At 41.2% G+C, this 27,750-nt stretch overlaps 3 protein-coding genes and 1 non-coding gene across 5 annotated transcripts in view; 2 read left to right on the plus strand and 2 right to left on the minus strand.

The window, feature by feature from the left end:
- Positions 1-27,750, plus strand: part of RPL10A (ribosomal protein L10a) — a 486,091-nt gene that overhangs the window by 190,190 nt on the left and 268,151 nt on the right. The window lies entirely within an intron of this gene.
- Positions 1,648-1,999, minus strand: LOC143836968 (small Cajal body-specific RNA 2). The gene has a single exon (XR_013230877.1).
- TMEM167B (transmembrane protein 167B) lies at positions 5,809-9,088 on the minus strand. Its single transcript, XM_077334247.1, has 3 exons — positions 8,947-9,088; positions 8,582-8,713; positions 5,809-7,223 (listed from the first exon to the last, which is right to left on the minus strand). The coding sequence occupies exons 1-3, from the start codon at positions 8,954-8,956 to the stop codon at positions 7,141-7,143; spliced, it is 225 nt and encodes a 74-aa protein (XP_077190362.1). The 5' UTR covers positions 8,957-9,088; the 3' UTR covers positions 5,809-7,140.
- Positions 8,736-27,334, plus strand: LOC143835868 (uncharacterized). 2 transcript variants are annotated; one of them, XM_077334244.1, is made up of 6 exons: positions 8,736-9,082; positions 19,286-19,322; positions 21,719-21,866; positions 22,845-22,989; positions 24,364-24,470; positions 26,950-27,334. In XM_077334244.1, exons 1-6 carry the CDS (start codon positions 9,068-9,070, stop codon positions 27,332-27,334), a joined length of 837 nt encoding a protein of 278 aa, XP_077190359.1. In that variant the 5' UTR covers positions 8,736-9,067. The 2 variants fall into 2 exon arrangements, with proteins under 2 accessions (XP_077190359.1, XP_077190357.1); XM_077334242.1 differs by lacking the exon at positions 8,736-9,082 and adding an exon at positions 13,834-14,040.

Consider the following 27,750-nt stretch of genomic DNA (forward strand, 5'->3'; position numbering starts at 1 on the left):
TATCTGAGCTATGATAGCATATACAGAAAGCTTTCATTCAATAGTTCCTTTTTGAGTTCTGATTTATCCTTCTGATATTCACTATCATATCATCCCATCTTTTCCATCCCTCTTACAATTGCAATGTTTCAGAAAAAAGATGTAAAATGCTGCCAAAAATTTAGCCAGGAACTGATTTAATAATTTCTTTTGATGTCATTTAAACGTTCCAAATTCATCAGCTTCCTAGTTCATCATTTTTTAAAAAAATAATCAACAATGGAGGTGTTCCACTTGACATACCTGCAACAGTATGGCTTCCCATTTCGATAAGAATTGGAACATACTTTTAGTACAAATATTATGGGGAGATGATTACTACCAAAGATTTCCATCATAGTGAATTTAACTGTTTATTTATTTATTTATCATACTTCTATACCGCCCTCCCCGGAGGCTCAGGGCGGTTTACATTATAACAGAGAACCATACATAAAACAGTCTGTAGAACATGTACATCGATAACCAACAATTCACCTGCTACAATAATACAGTTTAAAACACTGGTTCCTTGGTTGGAACTATAAGTAAAGTTAGCTATCTGATTGGATATTGGTTTTGTGTAAACCGCCCTGAGCCTTAATGGAGGGCGGTATAGAAATATAAGAAATAACTATTACTAATTCCTGCTGTCCATTTAAAATCCCCAAGTTAAGTTTTGTTAAGTTCAGCAAATAGCTGCCAGCAATGTTGATGCCCCTATCTAAATAAAAAAAACGTTATCCAGTTTGGAGAAGGTCAAGCCCCCTTCAAACCTAATTTCAGAAAATCTGCATTGCTAGCACTGAGTCTTGCATTCATATGACCCACAATAATCTGTGTTGTTGGATATCTGATAACCAAATTTTCAATATATTTATCAAAACCTAACATTGAGTCTGCCATGAAAACGCTAGAGGGCGTCACCCCAAGGGTCAGACATGACCCAGTGCTTGCACAGGGGATACCTTTACCTTTAACGAGAACTTTGTAATAAAAGCCAAAGCTTTTAAGAAATAAACATAAAATAAATTATCAAAAATCTTGCACCCAATATCTTAACTATGAGTTATTCCACTATCATTAAAAAAGTTTGAATCGTGTTCAAATTTAAATCTTTTTTCGCCCTGGATACAAGGCCACCTTCTGGGGATCTTCTGGTAGTCACAGTACAAGTAGCTTGTAGATTAAATGCTTCAAAGCCATCTTTAAGATTCCTATCACTTCCCAATCTGTTTACAACCATGAATATTCCAGTAATTTAATCATATTGTTCTATAAAGGGCCGTATCATAGTCCAGAAGTAATCGTACTTGCATCTGGACTGATAACTGCAGCATCCGATCCCTGCACTGGGCCAGCAGAAGCCAGCCATGCACTGCCCTGTTGTTTGCTCAGGCCCACAAGCCCCAAACAGGAGCTCCCAGACTTTTCTTCACCGTCCTTGCTGCGGAAGGGGAGGGGGGAGAGCGGCAGCAAATCGGGCTTTCCTCCAATTAACGGAAGTCAATCGGTTCCTCAGGAGAAAGGCACCGGAGCCGTGGTGGAGGAAGGCCCTGCCCATTTCGAGCAAATCAATCAAGCGCGGCAGGTACCAGGAGAACCGGGGCAGGAACCGCAGCGTTTAAACCGGATCAGAATCGCCTCAGTACACACAGGCCACCGGGAAGGGGCAACCCCCTCCTTCGACCGGCCTCATCTATCTGATCAATTCATCATCTCCGGCTACCGCCGCCTGCGACCCGTTTCGCTGCACAGCGCCCGGAGGCTTCGCAGGAAAGGCATTCTTCTCATCTCGGGACGGGGGAGACGGCGGCCGCCCGCCCCGATCAAATAAGATCAACGTGTAAGAAGGAAATTTGCCGCAAGCTCGGGGACATCCACACCACACTCTCAGCCACACGGCACTAGCACCGCCACACGCACACACACGACCCACACAACGCACAACCCCTCCCGCGCCCCCCACACGCACGCACACCCGCCCGCCACGCGCTCTCCCCGGCTGCCGGACACGGCTCTGACAGGCACGCCCCCTTTGTCGACTTCCACGCAATGCATGGCGGGAACCACGCGGCTCTCCGGCCTCGCCTGCACCCTAGAGGTAGGAGGACGCCCCGCAGCCTCCGGTTCAGTGGCCTGTGAAACCGCACCGGGCGGAGTAAGAGCGTGGGGCTGCCGTGCGTCCTCCCGGACACTATTTCGTGCCCCAAAAAGAAAAGAACAGAAGCGCTGTCATAGAGCGCTGAAGGAGGCGATTTAAATTCCATTTATATCGGCGTGCCTCAGTTTACTTGCTGAGGAAAATCAGATACAGAAAGTGACCGAGAGCATATTTTCAGGGTAGCACTTAAGTTTCATTTAACAACGGGAAACGTCTGTGGAGTAATGTGTTAAGTAGGGAGCTCTGGGTTCACGCAAGACGTATTTTTCTGTCCCCTTCTACTGTCAGTTCGCATCATTTATTTGTTTGTTTGCTTATTTATTGTATTTATTGGAATAACAGACTGGACTACCAACCCAGGCTGTTGGAAACCATTAACTGAACTAGAGAATGATGGCCAGGTGGGATTTAAGTTAACAAGTTTGTTTAGTAATCAGTCAGCCAAATCTGTGACTATACCATATTACATGTGCTCAATGCTTGTATGATCTGCATATCCTCTACTACAGGAATCCTCAGCGTGGTGCCTCTTGGCACCACAGCACCCACTCACTCGTTCCCTGGCACAGAATCACAGAATCATAGAGTTGGAAGGGGCCATACAGGCCATCTAGTCCAACCCCCTGCTCAACGCAGGATCAGTCCAAAGCATCCAAGAAAAGTGTGTATCCAACCTTTGCTTGAAGACTGCCAGTCTTCACCCATTGAATGTTTTTAGAAAGTGGGCTGTTCCAGGTGCTGCTTTTGCCCAGCAAGGATTTTGATTGCCTTTAGAGATTTGATCAGCTGTACAGATTTTATAAAATGTTGCTTTGGCAGCAGCTGGTCGTATAGCACAAAGATCTGCACTATGAGCTGTTTACCTGAGCTGCTTTACTGCCATTCATAACTGGGCCAGTTTTAACTTATCGATTTAACATCTGGCCCAAGTGATAGTTTATATATCTGGGCAATTGCAGTGCTGTAAATAGAATTTTAAAGATATTAAAGTGTTATTGTAAAGTTTTCTTATGTTGTAAGCTGCCATGAGGTTTTTTTTTTAGATGGGCGGCATAGAAATCTAAAGAAATAAAATAAAATTGGGTTTGAACCATTTCACCATAACATAATGTGGTAATATCAGATTTGCATAGCCTCGGGGGGGGGGGCAGCATATAAATCAAATAAATAATGCAAGTGAGTCTTTTACAATGCACTATCAACATTTTCTTGTTCATAATTATCATTTTCTTTATTTCCTCAAACAACTCCAGCCTTTCTCAACTTTTTTACTATTGAGAACTTCCTTCAGGCTTTGAGAAACTCCAGAAGTTTCTCAAATCGTGCAGATTATGGCTGGGAAACATAGCTGCATACTCACCCACCCCAGGCCCCTCCCCTTCCCAACCCTTGGCCATTTTGTAAGAGGGGAACAAGTTGACATGATCATAAATGGTCATATCACGCGATACATTTTTAACAAATTAACAACATATTAACTCTTACCCATTCAGGAAACACTTCCAAGGTCACCAAGAAACTCCAGGGCTTCACAAAACCCTCATCTAGTTGGATTCTAACTCTTCCTCTTGTCCAATTTCCTTTGCTAGAACAGATACAGGCTCAAAAGAAAGAGGTTATGCCATTGCACCTCATGGCTTTTCACTGTTGTTCTCTATTTTAAAGTATATGGTCTACACAGGTATCAAATACATTAGCACCCAAAACAGCTGCCGGAATTAGTTACCTCAACATTTTTTTCCATTATTTCTTTTTACATATTTTTGTTCTGAAGTATGACTTTGAACATATGTTTTTGATGGAGTAAGGGTGATAATTTAGAAGGGTACTAATTTTGTGTTCATGTGTGTATTCTTCCCACCACTTTCACATGCTCTTATAAAAACAGTAATATAGTCACAGCCCAGGGCTCCTAGTGATGTTCAACAGCAATAAATTTGAGAGGGATAGTTAGTGTTGCAATAAAAAACAAGCAGGTATAGAAGAAGTTTAACCACTAAGAACATTTTATTCCAGCGGAAATTTTTATTCAATAAATTTTTATTGAATAGAAGCCCCTTCTTCAGATGCAATGAGCTCATTGGTTGAGTGGCAAGTACCCTTACAAGGATCTTGATCTGGGGGCAGCACTGTCATGGTTCCTTTGAATGTAATTGGTTTAACTTTGCTCTTACATTAACTTTGCTCTTACATTACAGATGCTTGACTGCCCAGAATGGGAAGACTCGCTGAAGATATTACAAGCATCTAATAATATCCTTTGAATAGTCATCTCTAGGGGGATAGGTAAAGGTACCCCCTGTGCAAGCACCGGGTCATGTCTGACCCTTGGGGTGATGCCCTCTAGCATTTTCATGGCAGACACAATACAGGGTGGTTTGCCAGTGCCTTCCCCAGTCATTACTGTTTACCCCCCAGCAAACTGGGTACTCATTTTACCGACCTCGGAAGGATGGAAGGCTGATTCAACCTTGAGCTGACTGCTGGGATTGAACTCCCAGCCTCATTGGGCAGAGCTTCAGACAGCATTTCTGCTGCCTTACCACTCTGCGCCACAAGAGGATCTTATAGGGGGATAGAAAGTCCAATTTTTTATTCCAATGATTAAAGCTAATTCTTTTTTGGTAGACACATTTATCAGAACTGTAAGAACAATACTGTCTTAATTGTAGTACTGCTAAGCTGAAGCAGGAACATTTTCAATAGTAATATGGAAGATTACAGGGACACAGATCTATACTGCACGGAAATAACCACAGGGAGTTGCAGGAGTATCTCCTTTCCCTCTCCTGCATTATTTCCTTTATTTTTTCTTCTTTCCTCTTGTGCTAGCCTATCGCTTGGGGAAGCTCTGGCTGTTGTGTGGTGTCAGATGCTGAGCTAGACCCAGTTGGGCACTACTGGCTGAGCTGAGCCCAGCTGTACAGTGCTGGTCTGGCAAGATCCAGTTGCACAAAGCCCCCCCCCCAACATACCTTTAATCTGTCACCCATCTTCAGCTATATTATTTACTTCTTTTATACCTCAGTTTTCTGCACAATTGGGGCCAAAGCAGCTTCTCCTCACAACAACCTTGTGTGATAGGTTAGGTTGAGAATGTGTGACTGGGTCAAAGTCACCCAGTGAACTTCCATGGCAGTCAGAATTCAAACCTGGGTCTCCCAGATCCTAATATAAAATAATAACTGATAAACAACAAAGGTCATATGCCCTGGATAGGGCCATCATCCCTCTACCTTTTACTGACAAAACAAGGTTTGCAAGCTAGCAATATTGTTGTGGTTTGCTAGCAATGACCGCTGAGGCCATTCCTTTCTTAATGTTACAGGCACTGCTATCATTTTGATTTGTTTTACCCCTTCCCCTATTTGTTTTATTTTAAGATTATTTTGCAAATCTGGGTTTTCCTTCCAGGTTTATAGGAAAACCTGGCTTTAAATATGCACAGATAATACTATCTTGAATCCTAAACTGAAATAAAAAGGAGAAAACTTAATTCAGATACCTTCCATAACAGGAGCTGAATATTCTGAACACACGCTTAGCAATTTCCTGCACACTTCCGTGGTTTGCTGAATTTGCAAAACTTCAAAGCTCTCAGCAAGAACTACACACATGAAAATGGAAAGAGTCCTGTAATTTACTAAATATGAGGCATAGGGATAAAAATAAAGTAGATTTAGTTTAACATATATAGATGGAATACCCAGAAGCTCCAGTATATTTGTTTCTAATTTATAGACATGTAATTGATGACAGTTTTTGTCTGTGGCAAAAGATACAAAACTGAAAAAAAGGAAATTGACGGTCCTTTCAGATCTAACTAGCATTGTAAATAGAATGGATTAAAAGAAAATAAATTAGGCCTCAATCCTGAAATAGTCTGTAAACTTGTCTTTCAAGCATTGTCAATATTGCAAGTGTACAAGTTAAACATACAGCTTCTACCATAGGAGATTAGTTATTACAATTAAAATTCAGGGGAACAGAAGAAACTGGGGAGGGGGGGACAACAAACCATTAAAAGTGATACAGAAAACAAACTTGCATCGTTATCTTTAAAATTTGTACAGTGCCCAAAATATACAAGTTTTGATCCTTAAAAGTGACTTAAAACATTTTCACATCTATTATGTAACAGCACATGTCCCCATTGTTTTTTTCTGACACGTAAGCATCTAACATCTGTGGCTATGTTTGACTCAGCAATTCTTACTGATTAGCTTAGCTTCACAGAATGTGCAGCTTCTTTTCTTACCCATTTGTAAGAGGTGCTGACAATTATTTCAAGGGGCATGGAAATATATTACCTACCAGCTTTTTAACTTTCTTGTTTTTCATATCTCTTTTTGTTATAGGGAAACAGCACATTTGCCCTTCTCTGAACTGTGCAAAGAGCTTTCATGCTGCAGCTATTGCATATACCACATCCAGTCACTAGTTTTTAGGACAGTTTTAGCCCGAAGCCTCAAAAGTGCATTAATCAACGAGCTGTTAACAAAAGTAATTCTATCTCTACTTTTGCTGCTCATATTGTTGGGATTGAAAGCAATTCCCTTTAACACACCAGAAATATTAACCCTTTCCCCTTCCACGCTTTCCCAGAATCTGGAAAACTCTTAGCCATTTCTATTTGACATAAACAATTTCCTTACTAAATTTGATTAGCAACACAAATGTTACATTTTCCTTATGCAGACTATAATTTTGATTTTAATAATCTGCACTGAAACAATCTGTTGATAATATTTGAGCACTACAAGAAGTACAGAGGATATTTGCTGTTACAAAGGCCACTCTCTTGGTCTCAAACAAAGCTTGGTCATAGGGGAATTTCCTCTTGACATCTGTGTAGAGTGCTCGATCAGTTTCTGTAAGAGATTTTGTCCTCTGAAGAAAAAGATATATGTCTTTTATAGCATTTTCATTCCAACAGTGTCCATCTGAGGTGCTGGCAGTCATTTTATGAAGAGAACATAAAAAGCCATGACAATGCAGGATATTGCAACCGCTGCATGGAGTCTGGTTCCAATTACTGCCGCTGTAAGATCAAAAGATATTACTTGCAACAGATAACAGATTATAAAGAACACGCGTTCATTGTCACCATTTCTGTGACTATCAGACAAAACACCTGACTTGCCACTTTATTAGTACATATGCAAAAACCTGACTTATAATGCAAATTAGTTGGTTGTTCTACGTGTTTATCAAGCATTTTCCATGCTTCTAATTGTCCACTGTAAAATATAAATTCTATCTAAATTTGACAAAATTAACATTGTACCTCAACAAACACTAATAAAAGAAACAAAATAGGCATTGTTATTGCAGCTTTGATCAAGATATCAATTCTAAACATTAAGAGAACATGAGAATTAAATGTTATTATGCACCTGTTTTGCTGTATTTTAGAAAGTAAAGATTTCTACTATTAAGAGTTACTTGAAAAGGGCTCAAATCTCACCAATGGCTGCTACCATAGCATATAGTGGCATCCACAGGTGACAATTTTGTTTTGGATATTGGCTTTCTAGCCTTTGTTTGGTCATCTGAATATATGCCATGTATCTGCCATGAACAATATGGGAGACTAAAATACTTGATACAATCTCTAAATCTTATAGCAAGCTTCTACAGTGAGTTACAAAGTAACAATCAAAAGCAAGAACAAATTGTCAAATACACAAACCTAGCATTTGTTTTTCCCCTCCTACAATTGGTAATTAGTTACTAGATCCCAAACAATGCACCAGAGTGCTTTCATGTTCTAAGTTCTACAAAGAGAGTAGAATTAGACTGGCAGACTCAGACCCAGAGGAAAGATAAAGGTTTATTTTAAAATCCAGATGGAAGACCAAGGGCTTATTTACAGAGTCTGTAAGTCCCATTCTGTGATGACAGCCCTTTAACTTGCTCCAACATTTAACTTATTTTTACATTAAAGTCTATGAGAAATTAAGTGTTTCTTAAAAGTTTGTAGAAAGGAATATCTCAGTTTAGTTTTCACAATGGAGTTCAGTAAAAATATCTCTAACACTATAAGCATTCTCTTAGCCTTGCAGAGAGATTCAAAAATTACTATAAACTTGCAGTGGTTTCAGTCACACCCCAAAGCATTAATTTCAAGGGTTTCTGGTGCACTTGAACTGGTAGGAGTGATACACACCAAAGTCACACTGGGGAGAAGCAGCAAATTAATCAGCACAGTTCAGTTCTCCCACGATTCAAGACCATTTCACATGTTATGACTTTCCTCTTTGTAAAGCAAATACATGCTGGAACATGTTGACGCCTGTAACACTTTCCACTTCAACATCCCGTTGTTACAGAAACCACTGAACTTCGCATTCCCCGAAGACCACTGAATTTTCACCTGCTTTAATACCAGATCCGTACCTTTGTAAAATACCCCCCAGACCCCCCTTTTCTCCGACAGCAGCCAGGCTTTCAGCCGAGGGACCTTCCGGAAGTAGGCGCAGGTGCACACGAACAGCAGGCCGAACACCAGTAGCCCGTCCAGAGAATACACTGCAAGGAAGGCGAAGAGAGAGCGTCACCGCGGCGGCAAGGCCACTATTAGCTTTGCCCCCTGCCCGGGGGACTGAGAAGGGGGCCTGGGCAGGCCCCCAATAAACCGCCGGATCATGCAGTCCACTGCAGGGCACAAGAGACGGGGCCTTAACGGGCCTGCGGAGAACTCTGCGCAGAGCCGCCGTGAACTGCAAGCGCCAAGAGGCCCAGCCAAACCATTCCCAGCTCACCGTTGGCCATGACGGCAACCCGCGAGGCACAGTCCACGTCCCTTCACCGCATCTCCCCGAATAAACCAAGGCCAGCGCGGCACCGGATCCACTAGACACTGCCAATCGAGCTCCGGCGGACATGCTCTCTATGGTGGTTCGTTTCCTAGGGAAGCGGACAGGGGTTTTAGGCAGCACTTGCAGAACACAGATAATTCCGAGTCTGATGTTTCGAGAGGCCAGAGGGGGTGTTTTGTTTTTGGTTTTTAAAGCCTGCAGAAGTGACAGGTCCTTCGACAGGAGGCGAGCTCCCGCTTAGTTTTCGAGGCATCTTTTTTTTTTTCCTTATTAGAAAATGTTTACACATCGCCCACCAGAGTATATTATCAGTCAAACGATAAGATTGGTATTTAGTATTTATCTGAATACATTTGTTAATTGTAGATAATTTAGTTGATTATGGCTTTAGATTTGGGGAGAGCAGAGTGACTAACTGTGGTCCCGTCCAATGATGTGCACAACACATCTGGTGCAATAAATCAGAGCCTGGAGATGCATGCATGCATGCATGCATGCTTGTATTACATTCCTAACCCTTATGTTCTCTGTAGAAAAAACGGTTCTCAGGTTTAACTTACTAATGAAATCCACTCTCATCCTAAAGGTGATATATTGGTACAAAGGGACAAAATGTAAACCCTTAGAAAATACATTTTCCTCTACAGTGGAGTGGGAACAACTGGACCAATTAAAAATATTTTGGTTTTGGGTGGCATGTACAATATTGAAAATCCAGCCAGTATCTATCCAGTCACTGGAGAATTCTAGCTGGTCTAGGAGGGCGATGCTTATACGCTTTGTTTCGGTGTCAGAGCTAGAAAATGTTGAAGGATCCCAACTAACACTTTAAGCCTTACATTTTGGATTATTGGCTTTAATCCAAGGGCATACATTATTTGCCTGATAATCACATAAACCACAGCTGAGTTTTCGGTTCTTATACTCCTTTAAACTATCCAGAAATTTTTTAAATTCATTATCTACATTTTCTACTTTATTGATAAATGTTTCCTCAGGTGTTTCATTCTTAAGGGATTCCTTGATTTTATTAATATCCTTCTCAGTAGTTTTAACCTCCATAGCAGATTGTTCAATAATTAGTAAAATCAGATCCGTGGAACATTTGTTTAATATAGCTGTCCATTTAGTTTTGAAATTTTCATTATCAGTAAATAATGTCGGGAACTTCTGAATTCTTAAGCCCCATGGTATTCTGTTGCCATTAAGATATTCCTTTAAACAGCTGCATGAACATAAGTTTTTATATTTTCTTCTGATTTAAATGTTGATATTGCTTCCAGTCAGCTATAGGGACTCCATTACCAATGTCCAAAGGTGGTAGGCTATTTTGTATCCTATTTTGATATTCCTCTGAAAAGGTAAGTCCTTCCAACCACAGTGCCATAAAGTCAAACAACAGAAGCAGAAATTCTTTACTCTGTTCTGGTTTGGCCTCACTTTGAGTACTGTGCTCAGTTTTGGGCACCATAGTTGAAGAAGGATGTAGAAAAACTGGAGCATGTCCAGAGGAGGGCAACAAAGACGGTGAGGGGTTTAGAGACCAGGACACATGAGGAAAAGTTGGGGGAGCTTGGTCTGTTTAGCTGGGAGAGGAGATGACTGAGAGGGGCTCTAAGAACTATTTTCAACTATTTAAAAGGATGGGGGAGTTTGTTTAGCCTCGAGAGGAGATGACTGAGAAGGGATCTGATAGCCAACTTCAAGTATTTAAAAGGATGCCATATAGAGGATGGAGTAGAGTTGTTCGTTCTTGCCCTGGAGGGATGGACCAGAACCAATGGGGTCAAATTAATTCAAAAGAAATTCCGTCTAAACATCCGGAAGAAGTTCCTGATAGTCAGAGCGGTTGCTTAGTGGAACGGGCTTCCTCGGGAGGTGGTGAGTTCTCCATCTTTGGAAATTTTAAAACAGAGGCTGGATAGCCATGTGATGGAGATGCTGATTCTGTGAAGATTCAAGGGGGTGGCAGGTTACAGTAGGTGAGCGATAGGATTGTGAGTGTCCTGCATTGTGCAGGGGGTTGGACTAGATGACCCAGTAGGTCCCTTCTAATTCTATGATTCTATGACCCATCAGCTGAAAATACATAGAAAAGAATGGCAATAATGAACCAAACATTTATTCAAAATGTATGTACCATTCAAAATGAGCTTCTAGGTACAATCTTGTTATCGTTTTACTTCCTCAGTGATACTGTAACATTAAGTAAAGCAAAATAAAATAAAACAAATTATATTATCATAGCTCCATGCCATCCTCTTCAACTGCAGTCTACCTCTTTTTTCCAGATCTTTGAAGTGCATATGTTCCATGGATGAACATTGCTTGGAGGGCTGGATACTGGAGTCATGGACCTTTAGGGTGCTCTTGACTGCTGTTTCCACCTCAATGGCTGCTTCAAAGGCTGAGCAGAATATCAAGTTCTGCTTGATGAAAAGTAGAGTACACCAGCTTACCACCCACTGCTTGTAGCTTTCTTTTTCTTTCAGATTGCTCAGAGTCCAATATTCTGTTAGTCCTTTATGCTTATCAGAAAATTTGCTTCAAGTTAGCTTACTATGGCTTTCCTGCTGGAGATGTGCATTTTTCCTCCTGATTTGATACTTAAGGGGCAGTGATTCTTGTTCACAGATAGGTTTAAGCACATGATTTGTTCTTAAAGGCAAATTCCCAGTACTTCCAGTCTGTTCTGTTCTTTGATGCTGGGCACCCTGGACAGAACTAAAATGTTTCCAAGTAAAGTTTTCCTGAAAGGACATATAAGAAGCGCCGCATACGTACTTTGACTTAGACCAGTGTTGCTCACTCTACAGCTCACAGCCACATTTGCACTTACCATCAACCAAAATAGCCACATGACTACTATGTGTCCTAAACACAATACATATAAAAATGTAACATACAGTAATGTACCTCTGAATATACTGGATTGTCTCTCTCATTTGCGGTTTGAAATGATGCCATCAGCCATGCTCTTTAGATGATATCTCTAAATACCCACAGCCTATGTATATGTGGAAATTCATCTGTGGAGGACCTGCCCCACTATGTTTTGGCTTGTCCCCTGTACTCCGAACCCAGGGGCAAATTCCTTGCCAAGTCACTACCAAACTCACGCCCCATTTCTGATTTTGATAGTGACCTATCTGTTATCAGATGTCGCCCCCTATATTTCATATAGGGTGGCACTTTTCGTTCTGGCCGCCAGGAAAATCCAAAGCTTTTTTACAGGTGTCCCCACCTTGATACACCGTGTTTTTTTAAAAATTATTTCTCAAAGAATGTGTTTCAGTTTGTTTACTGCACTTCTATACCACTTGTACTTTTTGTCTCAATGCAGTTTATAATATCAGACAGAGTGCTAGCCAACCAGCACATGACCCATTGAAATAGAAGTTAAAACATCTCCAGACATACAGTTAAAACAATACAGCCTCATACTGGCATCTCAATTGATTAAGAGAGGAGGCAGTCCTTGCCTCAGCTGGCTTTACCTTCCACAGATTTAAGGCTGCCACAGAAAACTTCCTTGTCCTGATGGTGACAGAGCTCACCTCTTTTAAGAAAGGGAGGCAGGGAGAGAATAAAGTTGCTGTGAGGAACTTTAGTTCTGTCTAAGCTCAGGTGGCAGCTCTGTCATTATGTGGAACCCAGACTGTAAAGTGCTTTAAAGAAGAAGAAGAGCGTGTTGGGGGGAGGGGGTCACTTTTTTACTAACCGAAGGAGTCTCAAAGCAGCTTGTAATCATCTACCTTCTCCTCCTCACAGAACTGGGTTTTTCTGTACCCTACTTATTTACTCTCGGAAGGAGTCTCAAAGTGGCCTACCCTTCCTCTCCCCACAACAGACTCCCTGTGAGGTGGGTGGGTGGGACCGAGAAAGTCCTGAGAAAGCCCTGACTAGCCAAGGTCCCCCATCTGGCTGCATGTGGAGGAGTCAGGATTCAAACCCATTTCTCCAGATTAGAGGCCACTGCAAAACCATCACCATCCCATTGTGGCTAGCTTGCATACTCCCTGACAGTTGCCCAAGTGTTGATGTGAGAGTGCAGAGTTCAAGGAAGAGTGAGGGTTGTATAAGAACATAGACCCTTCAGTCCCTGGCACTAGGCCCATACTTCATGGGGCTCACAGTTTAGTAATCTTCTGATCCCTCTGGTGGTGGTTGTTTCAAGGTAGGAACTACCTGTTAACTACAAGCTCTACTGGACCATGGCTTTGTCCATTTCCCCAGAGCATAGAACAGTCCTCTTGAAGTACTGACGGTCACTGACTTAGCCTCTTTCAGCACAATATCTAAGTTTTTGATCCACAAATTTTTGCAAGGACTGTCTTTCTCTAGGTTGGTGGAGAAAACTAGCTATGCTGTTTTGGGAGAGGAATGGGAAGGCGACTGTAAGCCGCTTTGAGCCTCCTTCGGGTAGGGAAAAGCGGCATATAAAAACCAACTCTTCTTCTTTTGAGAGAAGGAGTTTCAGCAATTTATTTTCTGTTTATACATTGTACAATAAATTGTTTGATTTTTCCACGAACTGAATTTTTATTATACAAATTCGCAGATCAGGGTTTTTGCAAGTTACATGCATGTTGAGGAAATAGTTTTAAAGTTAAAAAATACATACTTAGGCCCTTCATGCATTGCTGAACCCATGTCATTCTAGGCGCTGTTTTAGAGCTCCAGGCTTGGAAAATGACATCCTCTGACTAATCTGTCCAAGGTCCTTACAGAAACATGTCACATGACACCTCCTTCCCCCCAATCACACACCCAAGGATTAGTCTAAGGGCTTTAATAGGTTTTGTGAAGAGCCTGCTAAAAGAAGCAGCATCTATTCACAATCACATTATTGTCTCTGCAAAGAAAAACATAACAGGGCTGTGCCAAAGGTATTTTCTAAAAAGAAATCAATCCTTAGTGCTAAAATTATCTAGTCCTGTATATATTTCAGAGACAATAGTCTACTGCTTTAGAGGAAAGAAAGAGAAAACAGCTTCCTCCAGATTCAGGGTCATGGGGCTCTCCCAGTCAAAACGGGTGAGTAGCATTCTTGTTGGTAGTCTAGTAAAAAGGGATCAAAACTTGTACCCATCATGCCTCAGAGGTTGCTTTTCTGACACTGCAATGTGCTCTCTCTGATCAGTCAGGCATATCTCCCTGCCTATGCTGTTGGGGTAGTGAGCTTATCAGATCTGTGTCAACATGATGGTCTCTTGACTAAAACAAAGAGGTGCTTCTGTGCCACGATTGTGGAATATTCTACCTCTGGAAACACTGGGAAGCTTGGCCATAATCTCTTCTGTTGAGCCTTATAAGAACTTTTTTATTTGGATCTATTGGATTCAGCATTATTTTATATTAGTCTGGCTATGCTGATGGATGTGGAATTGTAGTATGAGTGATGAATGATTTTGTCATGTTTTTACTATAAAATGCTATCCCTAATGGAATATTCCGGATGGAGCTGGCTTCATGAGGACTTATTAGATGATCCCCATGAAATTAGTGGTGGCAAATAATACAAGATTCCATTGTGTTTGAGCTATTTTATGCTAAGCACTCCCCATTGGAATGCTATAACATGGCGGCTTAAGGTTGTTTTTTTAAGACGCAGTGTTAACAAGGCTGTTCCCTCCCTCAGCAGCAATTTCCTTCCACTTTGGGTTCTCTCCTTCCTTCTCTTTCTCAACTGGTATCAACTGTGTATCTCCTCTAGCAGTGACGCACACCATCTATAGCAAGACTAACATCTTTACTATACTACTATGTCTCTGAGGCCTATAGAAGAATATGGTAGGTGCTAGTGAGGTATTTCCATAAGTGCAAAGAAGGTTACCATACACATGGATCAGGTGCATGTGATGTCTTCTTGAGGTTCAGTATTAACTCACAGGCTGCAGTGACTTCTCTTCTGCCTGGGGTGGTTGTTGTAGCAAAAATTAGGTGTCTCAGATACCACACCTGCAGGTGAAAACAGTCTCCACAGAACAGCTTCCTGTAGTGATAAACTTGGAGATTATACTTAATCCTGCTAGGTCTAGTCATCATTTTCACTCTTACATTGATCTAGTGAACTTTACCTCCTTTTCTAGGGTTGCCTAACCAGAGTCTAGAAGAAGGCTTGCCCATGGCTGTTTTTAGCTTTTCCCCTACAGATTGAAGCAAGATAATGCTTAGCCTTTCCAGTTCTTGACTTGCTTCCTTTGGTGCACAGAAAGATAGTAATATTTAACATTTCAGATCCAATGAAGGATGGTGACTGGGGGAAAGGAGAAAGCATATTTTGGAACTTGCATTCATGTTCCTAACCTTCATGGGCTCAGAGATGACAGATTTGACAATCCTGGCTTTGAAATCATGTAAGCAGGTCATTACCGAAAGACAGTCATAGATGAAGGGGAGTAGTTCATGCCCCTCATAAGAATAAATACTGAAACTATTGCCTGAGGGTATAAAGCCTGTCCTAATTTTGTCTTGCATCCTAAATGGTGGCATCAACTTTGTTTTCTTTGTGTCTCTTCTTTGTTTTCTAGGATTCAGGCCTATATGGATATGTGTTAGAAAAGAGTTGCAAACATGTATGGTCGCTTTGCCCATGATCTTAAAATGATATGCAAAAGCATGCTTCTAACAAAGTTTGTTTTGCTTGACTCCTAGTGTATTCAATGTATTCTTAGTGAGTACACATGCATGCACTCCACTCCCAGCACAATTGGAACTGGCTAACAACTATATCATTACAATACTAGTATTCAAGCCCGCTGAATACAGCGGGCGCTAGGCAAGGGATTCTGAATACAGCGGGCGCTAGGCAAGGGAGCCCCCGGGCGCAGGGCGGCTGGCGGGGGCTCGTTGGGCTGCGGCTGGACACGGCGGGAGGCGCTTGGCACCTGCGGCTCGCAGTTGCTCCGGGGCGGAAATCGGAGGGACCAGTCGGCAGGCGCAAAGCACCTGCCAATTGGTCCCTCCGATGGTCTGTCCGGAGGAAGGGTCCAATCCGGACCCTTCCTCATCCTGGATACATCCCGCCCCTAAAGCCCTTACTCTTTTATTTAGTCCGTGGTGCCTGTGGCGCCGCGGTCGGTGTTCAGATGTTTACACTGTTTTCTTTTGATGAGCGACAGAAGCTCAGCCTGGCAGGTGATGGGCTAATCAGCAGTGGATTAAAAGAAAAGTCTGCTCTGAGATGGAAAGCCTAATCATTAAAAGCCACATGGAGAAACAGAGGCATCCAGAATAGCCTCATCACTTTGAGATGATCTTGTGAATGAGCAAGACAGAATACAAAACTGAGCAAATAAATGTGACGCTGGGAAAGTATATAGCTTGTGATGGAGTCTGAGTTCCCCTGTCACTTGTCAGTAGGGATGCCAGCCTCCAGGTGGGACTGGGATACCTTAGAATTACAGCAGACTACACAGATTAGTTCCTGTGGGAAAAAATGGATATTTGAAAGGCGGATTCTATGGCATTAGACCCCAGTGATGTTCCTGTCCTCCCCAGGCTCCAGCCCCAAGTCTCCTGGAATTCCCCAACCAGAATCTGGCAGCCCTCCTCTCCCACATCCCTCACCAGTGGCCAAGAAGGATCTGGTCACCCTACTTGTCAAATTAGTAGAAAAGGTTGTCTTGCAAATGAAGCAGGCTTAGTTTGATGGACATAGGGGCTCAAAAACCTGACAACTTTGCAAAAGCAAGCAGACATAGCATTTTTTGATACTGTACTTGTTAGGTTCAGTTGGCGGACATGTTTTTTGTTTCTTTGACAGACAGACATAATGTAAATATGAAAAAAACTGGGAATGATGTACAGTCAATTACTCTAAAAATCTTTCCCTGAGAAAACATACTAAATATAGTCAGTTAGCCAATTGTCCTTAGTCAATTCACAGCTTTAAAGGAGTGAACACGAGTTTCAATACTGCATGTGTGATTAGCCTGTGAAAATCATACCACCCAAACACAGCCTTGCCATATGAAAAAAGAAATTGACAATTCTGTAAAAGGCATCAGATGTAGTTTAGATTTCCTGTATTTATTACCTAACAAATTCATTGTATTCTGTAGAGTTGTTGGGAGATGGGATGAATATATTAGTTCTATACCACACAAACAGCTATGGCATCCTCCAGCAAATCCTGGCCATTATATATTGGTGAGATACTCTCTTATAATTCTCAGGGTCTCTCAAAAGAAGGACTAGGTTAGGCCTGTAACTTAAATGGACTTGGAGGTCAATTGGTTAGGTCTGTACTGCCTGTCAACAAAGAAGGTAGAAAAAACTTCACCCAAAAATATGAATTAAGAGTCCAAATGTTAAAGAAATCACTATTTAAGGACCTAATGATTCAAATTTTCCACATAAAATGTTTAAATCATAAATTATACAAAAAATGTGTATTTACTGCAAAATGAGTAAAAACTATTGCCTGTCCCCTATGATATGAAACAGGTATTTTTGGGTTCATAAAAAAGCAAAATAAAATGTGGTGATTACATATTGATGATAGGATTAATGTAAGAAATAAAATGAACATGATCCAGCTGTATGAAAAACATCCTATATGCTGCTTTTCTTCTATCATAAGGAATCCAACTTGGTTTGCAGCCACTGTAACTATCCATATCATACAAACAAAATCTTAATTCAAAAATAAAAGTTGAATGCAAAGAACAAATGCAAGCCATTATTCAAAGATCTTTCAGAATTTTTAAAAAAAACAACTTCCCTTAGAAGGCCTGGACAGATTGTTCTGCTCTCTAGGGGACAGAGTTCCACAATGTTGGGTGAGGTGCCTGATGTTAAGAACCTTCCCATTAGCCAACATCACCTCAGAAAATGTATCTTAGAGAAGGCCTGCTTCATAAATTTTGAACTTGATATGAAAGTAGGTGGTCCTTCAGGAAAAGGCTAAAAACTCCACATAAAAATACATCTAGCCACTTCAGTGGGTCCTGGATTAGCATTTCAATGTGGATCTCAATGCTTATCAGTTTCCCTTTTTGTACTGAATGCAGAAGAAGAGTTGGTTCTTATATGCCACTTTTCTCTACCGGGAGTCTGAAAGTAGCTTACAGTCTCCTTCCATTTCCTGTCTTTACAACAGACACCTTGTGAGGTTGGTGAGGCTGAGAGATCCCTAATATTACTGCTCAGCTTTATCCACCTAAGAGTAATAGGATCCATACCGCATTTTACCAATTTGTCAATAAGAATAATATGTGGAACCTTTTCAAAAGCCTTTCTGAAATCGAGGTAAACTACGTCCACAGCATTCCCCTGATCTAGCAAGGTAGTAACTTTCTAAAAAAAAAAGATGAGATTAGTCTGATGTCTTGTTCTTGAGAAAGTCATGCTGACTCTAAGTCAAGGTCTAGCAAATTAGGACCCAAAAGTATGATGAGCAGAGAGCCCAAGTGATAACTAATATGGAGCAGTGAAAACATTACGAAGGATCACAATCACTGAGGAAGTTTGGGAAAACGGGATGTAATTTACCTAGAAACCCGTTTTGGTTGTGATTTATTTCTGTTATGATTTTGGATGATTTGCAAAGCTTTGAATCATTATAAAAAGAAGAAATAAAAAGATCCATTAATGATTTGGAATAGCCTGGACAATTCCTGGGTTTTTTATTGGAGATACCACATGGAATTGACAGTTTGATTGGAGACTAAGTAATTACAGTCATCCGCTCTAGATGCTCAAGGACCGATTGTTTGATGATTTGTTCTAAAATTTTGCCAGCTATAGACGTCAAGCTGACAGGCCAGTAGTTACTCGTATCTTCCTTCCCCCCCCTCCTTGAAGATGGGGACAATGTTTGCTTGCCTCCAGTCTTCCGGCACATCACCTGTTCTCCAAGAATTGTCAAAAATAATGGACAGATGCTTAGAATTTAAATCTGCAAGTTCTTTTAGTACCCTTGAATACAATTCATCTGGCCCAGAGGATTTGGTTTTGTTTAAAGAAACTAGGTGTTTATGGACTACCCCTACAGTGATCCTAGGCTGCAACTTCCATTGATTGATTTTCTTGTCTTTGTATTCTAGCCTATGTTCTAGAATTCTGCTTTTGGGTTTCTCTTAGGACTTGAAGCTGAAAGTGTACTTTAATCAGTATTAGGACTTTTAATTATTTTGAGTGTTTGCTACCTTGAGGGCCATAAGGTGGATGGAAAGCTGATATTCAGATGTTTTAAATAAAATTAAGGTTTTTGTTTTTATTCGCTGATTTCTTAAAATGCTTGTCTGTTTCCTAATTTCAGACTTTTCTATTTTAGGGTGAATACAGGACACATAAGAACAGACTGAATACAGGTAGGAGTATTCTACATTTGAGGGAAAAGGAGAGGCAATGGTTATAATAGTAGGGAGAAAATATGCAAGAATACAGATTGGAGAAGCTCATCTTTGGGGGATGGAAATACTGATTGCCTTCTCCTTTGGAACATAAATTTCTCATTTTCTGTAGCATTAGAATAATTATGGTCCTAATTTTTTAAAAAATCTCTCTCTAAAGAAATGCTAGGGAAGATATCCAGTTCCACATTCCATTTTGAATTTCTTTCTAATATCTGTTAGGGACACAAGCAGCCCCCAGGGTCCCTCACTCTGGGGGGACCCATCCCCAGTGTAGATTCATTAAAACAGCAACACATGAGGCACTTTAAAAACATTGCCTTCTGCTCCAGTGCTTGACTGGCATTGGCCGTTTAACAGCCCACTGCATGACAATTGGCTGGGAGGCAGCCTTGATGCTGGGAAGAATCACAGCTGGGATATGCAGGTGGTAACAGCTTCCCACAGATGTTGTTCAGATCTCATTTTAATTTAATTTAATTACATTTTTATACCGCCCTCCCTTTTGGCTCAGGGCAGTTTACAGCATGAATTCTTGGTTCACCATCACATTGTTATTTTGGTACAATACGTTAAATTAAACTCATTAATTTGTAAATTTGTAAAACCTGTAACTTGTAAATGTTTAAACTGTTAACTATATAACCGTGGTGGCCAGACTTGGAGTTGCCTTGTGCTGTGTCTGATGGTGTATCTGGTGGGGAGGGTGCTAGGGGGCCCAAGTTGATGGTATTGGTTTATTGACTCCAACCGAAAGCCCTGAGGAATTTTGCTTGCTCTTGCAAGGCCCTGAGCTCCTCTGGGAGCTCATTCCACCAAGTGGGGGCCAGGACAGAGAAAGCCTGCAGGAGTTCCAAATGTGTAGAGCCTCCAAGGAGCTGCCCCAGGACAAACTGGGTCCTTCAAAAGCAAAGGGAAATCTGCACAGCAAGACAAGGCTCTTATTCCTCAGGGACAATTACTGCACGGGAACCATTGCACCACACTGTTGCCCAGTTTTTGAGTCAGGTCAGGTTATGCTGCCTTTTCTTGGCTCTACATGGGGGAGCATTTGGCTCGTTTACCCCGTCTACCCTGGATGTGTGCTTCTGCATGACAGCCAGAGCACCGAGTTTCAGCCACATTGCAGGGCAGCATGGACCCTTTAAATTGTTTAAAAGGAACGGTGTACTGTGTAACACCACAATACTACATTCTTTTAAAATGCCCCAGGTAGCTCTGCTGCGCTGCACAGCATTTCAGAACCACCTGGGGTATTTTTCCTCTTCCAGGACACCATACTTAAGTGCAGGTGGGGAGGAGCTGGGCCAGGACAGCCTGATTCATGCACAGCTGCATGGCCCTGGGCTGATGTAGGCTCCAATGAGCCTTGTGGCAAAGAAGAGAATGATGATTTATCCACATTTCCTTGCCGCAGGAGAACTCAGGGCCTGAGTCACCCCAGGCCTGGGACCACCACAGAGTGGTGCAGACATCATTCAGCAGTGGGGATTTGGCCTGATCCCAATGAGTGGTGAGTTGGACCAAATTCCCCTGTGACCATGAGTGGTCATGGTGAAATGAACAGGGTTAGGAGTGATGGAGAGCAAGGATGAAAGAAATCCAATTTCTTTTGGGCCTGAGGTCTATGGGAGGGCACACAGTGCTCCCTCTCAGTAAGAACCTGCTGAATTTAGGATAGTCTGCAAAACTACCCAGATTGTCCCCTGAACTCTCAAAATCCATTCCCACATGATTGATAGTTAGAGTTGCCAGCTCTGGGTTATGAAATATCTGGAGATTTTGGGAGTGGAATCTGAGGAGGGCAGGGAACTTGAGTATAATGCCATAGAGTCTACAGCTGCCATTTTCTCCAGGGAAGCTGACCTTGATTTTCTAGAGATCAAATATAATAGTGGGAGATCTCCAGGTTCCATCTTGAGGATGGCAACCCATTTGATAGTGGAGGGAATAGGCTTATTGCAGAGTTTTGCTGATGGCAGTGTAGCCTGATGTTCAATCACAGATCTCTTTGTTACTTATAAATGGGACTGGAAACTTCCACAGGTGGAGAATAGTCAGCGGAAGGATGCAACCAACTCACACACAGGAAAGAGAGAGAGAGGACAAAACTTAACTGAGGCCCCTCCCACACAAGTTTGGAGGAGGGGATAGAAACTAGCTCTTCAGGGCTAACTTAAATGTATACTCCAAATACACATCACATCCACAGTAATTTAGAAAGTTCTCCTGTATTCTCTCTTGGTTGAAACCAGGATTGTAGGGAAGGAATTGTAAAAAAAAACAAAAAAACTTTCCTCTTGCTGCATAACACAGAACCTTTATGGAAGCTGGCCTTTATTATTATGTTCCAGATGCAAACAGCGGGAGATTTGAGGATGGAATCTACCAGGCATCTGGGAGCCACAGAGGACTCATTGAGCCCAAGAAACTGCCAAATCCAGTAAAGGAGTCCAAGCACCACCGGGAGATGCACCGGGAGTTGCTTTTCACTCACAGGAAGTGAGTGGATCAGCATTCCATGGATTGTTGTGGAGGGATTTCTGCTGTGGAGGGATAAGTCCTGTTAGGGATAAGATTATTCAAGGGAGCAATCCTGTTTCACGGTCCACACAATCCCCTGCCACTTAGGTGTGAATCTTTTGGTTTGGACATATGTCAGTAAAATATGGGGGTGGGGGAATCTAATTCTCGTATTCCTAAGTGTTATCACGGGGTCTCCATTAAGCCAATGGGAACATGGGAGTTCCTAACAGTGGAAAGTTTTTTCCTGAAATACGGGAAAGAAGCCATCTCAGACTTTATCAGAAAGGTTCAGGAAAGGGCAGCATTTAAACTCAAAGGCCTAATGATCCCAGGGGGGCTAGACATCCCATTTTAGGATAAATAGTTTCAGGAGCTCCCAAATGTAGCATGTTTCTATTGTTAGGAAAGTCTTGGGCTTCCAAGAAACACTTTACCTGATAGCCAAAAAAGGTGGAAGAAATTAAAATCTATTATATACTTCAATTTTATTTCATTCTTCCTTCAAGGAGTTCAGGGTGTCATATGCTGTGTATGATCCAGAAATATGCACTTTCTACTATAATAGGTTGTGTTTAATACCTTTGCTTTGTTCAGATAACAGCTCCATTTCAAATTTCTGTAATTCCTAATCCCATTACATTGCTCATTAGATATATCATCATATTGATTGCACTGATCTACATAGATATGTCATCATATTGATTGCATTGCTCATTAGATATATCATCATACTGATTGCATTGATCTACATTGTGCAATCCACCTTGAAGCAGTGAGAAAAGTGGGCTATAAATAAAATAATAGATTCCCACAACAATCCTGTAAGGATTGATCATGGCAGAGTGGAGCGTTGAACCACTGCACACTAATTCTCAATAGCAGAAGTAGAAATTGTGGGAAAGGTGGGTGTAAGGAATGGTCACAGGTCCTTTATTTTGTATTATACTCTTTTAGGGGGCTGTTTCCAGAACACAAGCCTGAGCTTCAGAGGGTACTAGAAACCAGGAGACTCAAGCAGCTCAAGCAACAGGAAGAAACACACACACCTTTAAGAGACCTGGAAGAAGAGCTAAGGAAAAGACAGCAGAAACTTGACCAGGTTTGTTCTTGATCAGCCACAACAACATCTAAGCCATCCCTTAGCATAGCCATAGGTCCGTATATAGGTCTGTACAATAGGTCAATATTCCTCCCTGATAGGCCCCAACATGTCAAGGCTGATTCCATGTCAATTATTTTTCTTTCTAACCTTCTTTTAATCACAGTTCCACTTCATACAAATCCTTACTGGTTCTCAATATTGGCACCACTCTATTAAGGTCCTCCAGCACTATGCTGTTTTGCTTTTCCCCAGCACAGTCATGGTCTGCTGGCAAGTCCAATGTTTGGCAGGGTTTGTTAATGAAACAACTGCCTTTGGCCATAAGTGAGTTCAAATGTATACATGGGCTGTAGGATACTGATTTCTTTCTTTCTCTTGTTTTGTACCATGGCAGGGTCATTACAGTAGGAAGAGCAGACTCAGCTGTTAAGTAAAAAGGAACCTTGCTGAACATGTAAGACTTTGAGTCTAGGCTGATGTAGCACCATTCACAGGGAATGAGTGGTGATTGTCTAGATGCTTAGCCCACTCAGTCTTGGCCCCTTCATAGAAAGCAAGGTGATTCACTATTACAAGATGGAAGGAAGTAGCAGCATTAGGGTCACCATATTTTTAAAAGCAAAACAAAATAAAACAAAGGATGTATTTCCTGACTGATTACTTCAAACAAGTGATCGCCACAATAAATCTCATTTTATATACCCTTATTATTTTATTTAATTGCTACTAACTAGGAATATTTCTAACCTTTCACCCTCAAAAGAGGAGATTTTCATCAGATTTTTTAAGAAGAGCCCAGGAGGACAGAACCAAAAACAGAGGATGCGTTCTCTAAAAAGAACCTTTTTACCTATTGAGCTATGTGTGATTCTAAAAAATATAAATGTAAATACTAAACCAAATACTTAAAGACAAGACTTTCTGATATAGAAATGTATACATAGAGACCAATGATCAAAATTATTAAATTACTGTGGAGTAAATCATCGAAATATAACACTATGTTTAAGGCTAAGAAGAACAATGCCAGGATAAGCAGGCTTTACAAGTTATGGGATAAAAACCCTCCAAACCTGTTTGCCCAGATACCAATAGAGCAAAAGTTGTATGTAAATCATGGGGAGCAAGATACCACCCAAACAGGGTGACAAGAGGGCTGTTCTCTGAAATTTGCAAACCACTTTCAGCTGTCTTAAAATTCATTGCAAATCCAGTGTCTGCAATGTTCTGAAGTTTAATGATTTTAGTTTTAAGTTATTGGTATGAAATTTGGGTTAGAGATTTGGGGCGGTTGATGTTTGGGTAGAATCTCTGTTCTTGAGCAAATGGATCAGGAGCCTATTTTCTTTTTCATCATTGTCTTGTTTGCAGTATGAGCGAGAGCTGGCCCAGAATGGGGGACAAGACAGCAGGCCCGAATTCATCCTTGTCAAAGAAAGCCTCAAAAAGATTAAGCAGTCTCCAGAAACAGCCATAAGGTAGATGTGAAAGTTGGGCTTCAAGGGCAGCTTCTGTCAGAAGTGGCTCCCTGGCAGAAGTTCATACGGAGGAAACTTGAATGAGAGAAGAGCAATGGAGAATGCTGCTGCACTCGTGCTGATCTTGCAGAGCTGCTGCTCAGGCTTACCACAGGGACATAGCAGGAGGAGGACTAAGTCTGATGCAAAGGACATTGACTCAGTCAACAGATGCATGCAGGCTGTCATTTGGTCACAATAATAAAGACTGAACAATATTAGAATGGAGGCTCTGTGAGGGCAGGGCTGGCTTTTTTCTATCAACAATGCACTTTTAAAAAAAGAAAATGCTGCTGTTTTTGAGAGCACCCAACTCTTACCCAGTCCTACTGAATATCTCTCAGATTTAATTCATGATAGCTTCACTGCCATTTTCCCTAATGACCTAGAGGGGGAGCAGATGCAGCATAAAACTATTATTAAAACTAACTTTGACAGAGATGCTGTGGTAACCCGAAAACATTTCTGTTGACAACAAGCTGTGTTGGCTGTTGATCTCAGTTTATTACTACTAAAACAAATGTGATGGTCTTCCACTGTCTCTCAGGTCAAGAGCAAAACACTCAAATGGGGCAGAGTTAACCAGGTTTCAAATGGATGTCAAAGAATGTCCACTTAGCCACCTTTAGGATCTGTTGAACTATGGTCATCTATAGCTATAAAACTTCAGAGTATAGAAGCAAAAGAGATCTCAAACCACAGAACAACTCAGTATGTAGTATACTTGATTGTATAATTATAGTACTGGCAGTAGTTCAATCCCCTTCTGCCTGAAAATTTGCTTTGACCTCTCAATAGGATTAATGCTCTACACTGATTGCTGCTATTAGGTGGTTCAACAAAGCTTGAGAGCATCTATATTCATCTGTCCATAAATAGAATTAAGCCAAACTGACTTCGTAATAATGTTTGGTGAGTGCAAGGTTTTTGGTACCTTACATTTGATCAGATGGTATTTACTTGCAAGCACCTTCCTGCTTGAGTCTCTCAGAGGATTTTGAAAGAAAAGGATTCCTTTGCAAATCAGAGATACCCTGGTATCATCTCCTTAGCTAAAAGGACAGATTGAAAGAAATTATGTTTTAGAAGGAATTTGGCTAGATCTCCATCATTGTGGCTTTTTATTATTTTGCTCTGTTTGCTTTTATGAATTATGTGTTACATATAAATGAGCAGCATGTTTTTAAAACAATATAAATCACCTTGACTGCCAGATTTTGGGGGGATGAGGATGATGGTAGCCATTCAGTCATGTCTGACTCATGGTGATCCTATGGGTCAACTGTCACCACCTTTTTTGGGAAGGAAGAGAATACATATTGTTTTCAATATTGTTTTCAATAAGGATCCAGCTCTTCCAAGGGGTTCCACATCACTCAAAACAAAATGAGAAGATGATTTATTCTTTATCCCGAGTGAAGAATCATTCTCAACTTCTGTGCTGGCATCCCTTGAGGAATATATTATTTATTCATTTTATTTAGGAATATTATATGCCACGTCTCAGCCATCAGCTTGCTGTTGACATATATGGTGGAGGATGGTGATGTAGATAAGAAACTATCACTAATATATGGTAATAACTAAAAGGGGAAATTTATAAATTTTGACAGCAGAAGTTGCATGATTATAATCAGTCGCATGATTACCAAAACACTGGTGATGGCGGAATTTATTTTATTATTTTTTCCTGTATCCTAAAACCATGTGTCAAGAAATGATAAACTCACAGTTCAAAGCCTTCCAGAGGTGCTGAAATTACAAGTACAACAAATAAAAAAGGTTCTGAAATGAATACAGTAGCCAATTATACTTCCTTACTAGTGAGATAGTAAGGTTAGGGGAACTAGGTGCTTTCACACAAATTCCTCTGTACAAATCTAAATTTGATCCTGCCTGCAGTTTCATTAGCTTACTGCTTGTGAGCCAGCTGACAATGAGATGTTCATCTGCTCAAGTCACAAAAGAGTTCAGTCCAACTTCTGTAATGGAAAGGAAAATTATAAATTGGGCTGGGATTAGAACTGCATATAAGAGGAGACCAAGGGCTCAAGAGAAGCTGGAAAGCCAAAAACAGTATATGTAGTGTCTAAGGAATTATGCAGAGTAAGCATTGGACTGAAAAATAGAAATCTTAAGGAAAAATAGGTTGAGAATGGGCCCTTAAGGGAACAGAGGATACAGGACATTGAGGGAAGAAGCTGGTACTGTGCTCTGAAGAAACTTCACAGCACGGAAGATCAAAACAGACTACTATGTTATGGGGGGGGGGGGGGGGATTTGGAAGACTGGTCAAGAGACAGATTGCAAAATTACAGATTACATGTATGTAACAAAAGACTAGTAAAAACAGCCTTGGAGGGTAATAGATTGAAGCAGAAAAATAATGCACTGTCCAGTCCTACCGCTTTCCCATACTAATTCACTTGTCCTCCCATAGGGTTCCAAAGAAGTTTGCCCTCACAAAAGTAAGTTTGGAACGTCATATAAGTGGAGATTATGATGAGAAAGATACAGAACAGCGGGCAGAAAAAAGACAACTCCTCACACATACTTTCTTTACTTCATATTGCCCCTTCCTGCAGTTGCTTGTCCTTAAAAGAGCTGCCATCGAGCATGATGTGTTGTTAGGTGTTTTAAAGATGCTAAAAAGAGGACATCGTAAGGAGGGATTTTACAGGTGGAGGAGATATGGAACTGAAGCAAGGAAGAACCACAGAGACAGTAGGACTCGGTACATTACTGATGCGCATTACTGGCTAGAAGGGCATGGCCAGTCAAGAAACCATGAGCCCCTGCCCTGTATTCTGCAAGGAGAAGCATGAATTACATTCATGTAAACAAAAGGTTTGCAAACAAGAAGCATGGCCAGCCCCAGCTTTTTGAGATGGATCTTAGCCAGGAGGATTTCATAACAGTCTAGGAGGGGAGGAGAGCAAACGTTTAGGAGCATATCACCTAATAATGAAATTAAACAATCAATCATTCTTTTTTATATCACCCGCACAAACCTATTTGAGTTAGCTTTTTTGTCATTTAAATTTTTAACCCATCAAGCAACTTTTGGGGAGATGACAAGCTTTAAAAAATGCCACAATATATTTTAACTAAGCAAACAACACATCTGAGAAAACCTTTGATTCCTTATCAAGATTGGCAGACTGGCAGTTATGGTGGCAAGGCAGGACTGGCTGAGAGGTTGACCTTATTTGGACCTATTGATCATAACCACAAAGAAATG

Source organism: Paroedura picta, chromosome 4 (assembly GCF_049243985.1).
Source record: "Paroedura picta isolate Pp20150507F chromosome 4, Ppicta_v3.0, whole genome shotgun sequence".
NCBI classification, from domain to species: Eukaryota; Metazoa; Chordata; class Lepidosauria; order Squamata; family Gekkonidae; genus Paroedura; species Paroedura picta.

What these genes read in the sequence shown, in the direction of transcription:
- TMEM167B (XM_077334247.1), bottom strand. An exon ending in CTGGGGGGTATTTTACAAAG is followed by an intron (nt 7,224 to 8,581) that starts GTACGGATCTGG and finishes TTGATCTTACAG; the next exon opens with CGGCAGTAATTGGAACCAGA.
- LOC143835868 (XM_077334242.1), top strand. Translation starts at nt 14,017, where the DNA reads ATGGGGCTCTCCCAGTCAAAACGG. An exon ending in TAAGAACAGACTGAATACAG is followed by an intron (nt 19,323 to 21,718) that starts GTAGGAGTATTC and finishes ATTATGTTCCAG; the next exon opens with ATGCAAACAGCGGGAGATTT. An exon ending in TCTCCAGAAACAGCCATAAG is followed by an intron (nt 24,471 to 26,949) that starts GTAGATGTGAAA and finishes GTCCTCCCATAG; the next exon opens with GGTTCCAAAGAAGTTTGCCC.